The sequence below is a fragment of the Hippichthys cyanospilos genome, chromosome 15 (genome assembly GCF_059441005.1).
Source record: "Hippichthys cyanospilos isolate Australia breed blue-spotted pipefish chromosome 15, RoL_Hcya_1.0, whole genome shotgun sequence".
Classification (NCBI taxonomy): Eukaryota; Metazoa; Chordata; class Actinopteri; order Syngnathiformes; family Syngnathidae; genus Hippichthys; species Hippichthys cyanospilos.
In genome coordinates, this window is record NC_142383.1 from 18,729,953 (window position 1) to 18,735,030 (window position 5,078).

Below are 5,078 nucleotides of genomic sequence, written 5' to 3' on the forward strand. Positions count from 1 at the left end.
CTGTTTTTAGTCTATTCAACCTCAGCAATACTTTGTTTCACTTGCAGTGTATGGGACAGATGAAATTTGGGCAAATGTTAATTTGTTGTAAACCCCTTGAAGCGCGAATGTCTGTTCCCCCACCTTGCTACAGAACATGTTTTAATTGATGTTGGACAAATGCTAGCTAGCCACTCCGTTTGTGTTTAGAAGAGCGGGTTGAGTTTCATTAGCCTTGTCTTTCTAGCCACACAAGTTAATTTTGGTCTGTGGAATGCAACGAATGCGTCGCGCAGGTCTTAATCAAATCCTAAAAGGCAGATTGCTTCACAGCTGTTTTGCTACGCTGCCAAGCGCTTGTAACGGGCGCGGCCTACGCCTTTGCCACCTCCGCGCCGCCACCGCCCCCTACCAGCAGCTGTCACTCGCTACGGTGAAACGGAAACCGCGACCGTGACGTTGGCGTTTCGCAACTGGGATTTTAGCTTGATGTCTTACTTGTCGTCGTACTGTAGACTTTGTACCGTCTTAATCGAAATTTCAACGTACACTGCGGAAGCGTGGAGCTGCTAATGTGGGGTTGTTACGCTCGTTTGAGCGTAATTATTATTATTACTACATCTATTTTCTAAATTATATCATGATATATATATATATATATATATATATATATATATATATATATATATATATATATATATATATATACATATATATATATATATATAATTAAAAAATAAATATAAACACATATGAATTAAAAACAACAACAAAATATACATGAATAAAAAATAACATTAACATACGAAAATCTACTTTTCCAATCACAGTATCACACCCATGTAATTATATTTGCATATACGTGCAGAAACCCTATTAAAATTACACATACAGTACCCCGCAGAAATGCCTTCACGTATCCCCAGGGGTACACATACCTCCATTACAAAACCACCGGATTAATCGATTAATTGTTGCGTGTCTAGCTGTAATTGAATTATAATTACTGCGGCAAGGTTACTAACAAATGGCTGAGTAGCAACACAAGAGCAATCCAAGGAAAGGAGCTGGAGAGGCGGGTATTGTGTACAATTATTCAAGGAGTCAAGTGTAAGAAAGCGGCAACACACACCCCCCACCCCCAAATAAAAAAAATCCCCAGTCTGTTACACAACTATTTTCAATCTAGTGCACCAAAATACATCCATACTATCCTACTCTTAAAAGACAATTCATCATGAGCAGTAACATCCACCAGAGGCAATGTTAAACCTCCCAACTGCGGTCCCTTCTGAAGGTTTCTTATTTCCCCGGATGAGGTTTTTTACTTTTGCTTTCCTCCTCTGGGCAATTTGTTCAGGAAATGCCATTGTGCACTTGTGATGTTCTGTATGATATATTTTTTTCACCTGTGAAGCCTTTCGCGACTGCGGTGATTCAGGCCTATCCAAATAAATGATGATGATGTAGAAGAAAATCACCCCCAAAAAAGATCAAAATACTCCACAAGGGTTAAAATTCAAGCACCAAAACATGCTAATTCCAAAACATACACTCCCAACTAGTTCCCACCGCTCTGCACAACTTCTTTGGGCTGCTTGGTGAAATACTCCCACCATGTGGCATGCACACAACAAGTCCTCGCTTGTCTTGCTTTTTTTTTCATTTTAAATACACGGATATTGTTGGAACCTGTTGCAAAGTAACAGCATGGTGTGTTCAAGTCCACACCCCATTCAAAGAAGTATTTTGCCACAGGGCCAAGAGCAGCGGATTGGCTTGCAGGATTACAAAACACACACACATAAAATAGGATTGACAACACACAAAGTCCCATTAAGTTAATGAGATTTTAAAGAAAATGCTACATTGGAATGTATAGGCCCTTCTTTAAAACTGTCAATTAAAATGATAAAATGTTGTGTATGAAAACTAGTAGAGGTATTGGTACTTGGTATCGGTATCTGTGACTCTACTCAGTTGAGTATTTTGTACTGGTGTCATTGAAAAAATAAGTGGTATAAAATATTCCTGAGGTATATTTTCATCTTGTGAAAGACAATAACATTGTTCTGTCAGCATATGTTTAAAAAAATAGATTAAAGATAACGTACAGGAATAGTGAATAATTTAAGTGAAATCGGTCATTATTTTCCTACCAAAATTGCCGTAAGAATAACAGCAGTCATTTTACTGTATTGTCACGTGATTATGTACGCCAGTCAGTTATCTGGTTAATATTTGACATTCCTTTGATATTTCAGCTGGGCCTTTTCTTATGTTTGAATTAGATAAACGGTTAGGCATGTGTGATATGAGGACAAACCAATCTGGAAGCACATGAAAAGCAGTTGTGGACGTTTGTTTACTCTTACCTTTTTTCCTCTTCTTCCAGTTTTGTCTCGTTTAAACTCTTCTCTATTACCCATTTCCGGGTTACGAGCCAATCGGTTGTCTTTCTGCCTCCTGCTCAGCACACCTGTTCCACTAGCTCATTACAGTACAATTTAAAATATCTAAAAAGAAAAAAAACACAACAAAAACAAAAGACAAACGTAAATGAAATTTTTCTATACTCGCCCGACTTGTCAAAAATAAAAATAACACAATGGAAAAAAAACGATTTCAACAGTTGTAAGATTAGCCGCCGTGACGTCACACGTGTTGATTGCGGAAGTAATGCGCGCTCCTCTCGGGATGAATACTGTGGTGTTTGTGTCAACTGTCAGCTGAGCTCCGCAAATGTGTTGCGCTCGGGTTCGGCTCGCTTCCAGCTAGCTGACGAGGCGTCTCCGAACACGAAGTAAATCAAGTGACCCGGTTCCGAATTAGGTCTTTTTTTTTCTCTCCTTATTACTAAAGCGAAATGGGCATTTGGCACTCACTATCTGGTCCTCCCGAGTACAGGGAACTTGCGGAAAAGACAGGCTGTAAGTATTTTTTTTTCTTGTTACGACACATTAAAAAAAACTATTTTGAGCCACTTTGTCGAAATATCTGCACTCAGAACTTAGCAACCTAATTAGGTAACAGCCGCGCAATGGATGCTGGACGCGTGCCTAATATTTTGCCCCCCCCAACCAAATTATTAGAAACACTTTTCATTTTCATTCCACATACTTGTACAATCCCACAAAATTGTTTATGGTTATTGACGTTACGTATTCATTTTAGTGCTGTCAAGTGATTTTTGTCAAACTAATTTGCAGCAACATTTGCCATAATCAATCACGCATTTTTCAATGGATATTTCTTATGGAGCTTGAGTCGTCCTGAAATTAACATAAAATCAAAGAAAAAAAAAACATTGTGCTGAAAATTTAATGTACTTTATCTATAAATATATTTCACAAGAAAACGTAACAAGAAACAAAAATAAGAAAAAAAAACAATACATATATGTCCGTGTGTGTGTGCATGTTATATATACAGTGGACCCCCGGTTTACGACATCCCTGCCTTACGTTTTTTTTTCCAGTTTATGACTTGGACTGCGGGGTGGCCAAAGAGTGAGCTGGGGTGTCAAAAGCCACCTGTTAGCTCCGCCCCTGGTCTTTATCTTTTCCATACGATTTGCCTTTGCAAATTTGTTATTCTTAGAGGAGTTTAAGCACACTGTCCCATTAGGATGTTATCGTCACACCCCGTGTTCTCAATGGCGTACTTTTGTGTTTGCAGTTACCTGTGAGCAGATTGGGGTTCTCCACAAAAGGTTCAAGCAGCTGAGCCACAACGAAGACACCCTGCGGTACGTTTCACTTCTTTGGAAGCTGTCACGCCGGCGCCTGAGTGAAAGCAGCGAGGCCTTGCGGGAAACCCCGGCTGTTGCTCTGAGATTTTGATGTACGGTATTTATTTATTTGCATGTGCTCCTCGTGTGTGTTGCGGCCTCCAGGAGAGAGCACTTGAACGCCATCCACGATCTGGCCTGCAATCCCATCCGAGCGCAAATCGTAGAGGCTTTCTTTGACAGGAGGTGCCGAGCCGTCACGCATGTGTTGTTGTGCATCGCAACACCTTCATTTTAGACCTTTTTGGGACATTTGTTTCACTTTTTACTGGTGTTGTTCCGATGCTGATACCGGAATCGGGATAAGTACCGATACCGCTTTAAAATGCTGATATTGGCGAGTATTAACAAATAACTCCACGATCTCATTTTCCCGTAAGCAGCATCTCACGTTTTGGCATGGAGGTTTCACTGCATGAATAGCCAAGTCAGATTTAATAATAATCGACAATGATCGTTATTTGTGGGCCTAAATTTTTCCAATTTTAAAACTGTTCAACCCATTCGGATCATATAGCTTTTGCGAGTGTTATTTATTTTTTTGTTCTCCTTTGATTTTCTCAGGAACCTGATCCCGCCCGGTGAGGGCTCGATGGACGAGATCCACCTGGAGGAGTTTGTGGTGGTCATGTCCCACTTCAAGCCGCCTTCACTCAGCATGACGGACGAGGAGCGAGACAGTATCCGCAGAGAGAAGCTGAGATGTGCGCTGACTGTTTGCTTTGGATCCTTCAATGCTTCTTTTGGGTTTTTTTTTTGTTTGTTTTTTTCTTCTCAAATCACCCGCCGTGTGTTTTGGTGTGCAGTTCTATTCAACATGCACGACACGGACAACGATGGAACCATAACCCTGGAGGAGTACAGACATGTGAGTCAAGTCTATTTTATTTGTATAGCGCCAGAGCACACGACAATATTGATCTTTTTTCCTGTGAATTTAACTTCTGCGCCATTTGAGAGACTTTGGAACACCATTCCTAGCGCTATCTTTCGCCGTATTTTATTCACTCTTTAGCAATAAATGGATTCATCTTCCAATTAATTTCCTCTTAATTTGAAAAGAATAATCTGCCGCTCCTCTCCAGGCATTCAATTTGATACGTTGATACCCTGTAAATATCTAATATATGATTTAAGTTTCTGAGAATGACATCACAGGACTCAGGACTCAGATAATGACCAATGACAGCTCATCATTCGGGGAATATTGATCTGTCAGCCACACGAGCCGCGTTTTGACGCACAGATGTGCATTTTTATCATTTGTATTCTTACTTGGAGTATTTACCGTAAGGCTCAGTTGGCTGTG

At 40.2% G+C, this 5,078-nt stretch overlaps 1 protein-coding gene across 2 annotated transcripts in view; it reads left to right on the forward strand.

Annotated features, from left to right (window-relative positions):
• The first annotated feature begins 2,655 nt into the window (after positions 1-2,655).
• Positions 2,656-5,078, forward strand: part of tescb (tescalcin b) — a 3,907-nt gene continuing 1,484 nt past the window's right edge. For both annotated transcript variants that reach the window (XM_088435126.1, XM_088435127.1), the window contains exons 1-5: positions 2,656-2,909; positions 3,658-3,727; positions 3,875-3,955; positions 4,334-4,473; positions 4,576-4,637. In XM_088435126.1, the coding sequence (XP_088291252.1) occupies positions 2,846-2,909; positions 3,658-3,727; positions 3,875-3,955; positions 4,334-4,473; positions 4,576-4,637 (417 nt within the window). In that variant the 5' untranslated portion in view covers positions 2,656-2,845. The remainder of the gene's footprint in view (positions 2,910-3,657; positions 3,728-3,874; positions 3,956-4,333; positions 4,474-4,575; positions 4,638-5,078) is intronic.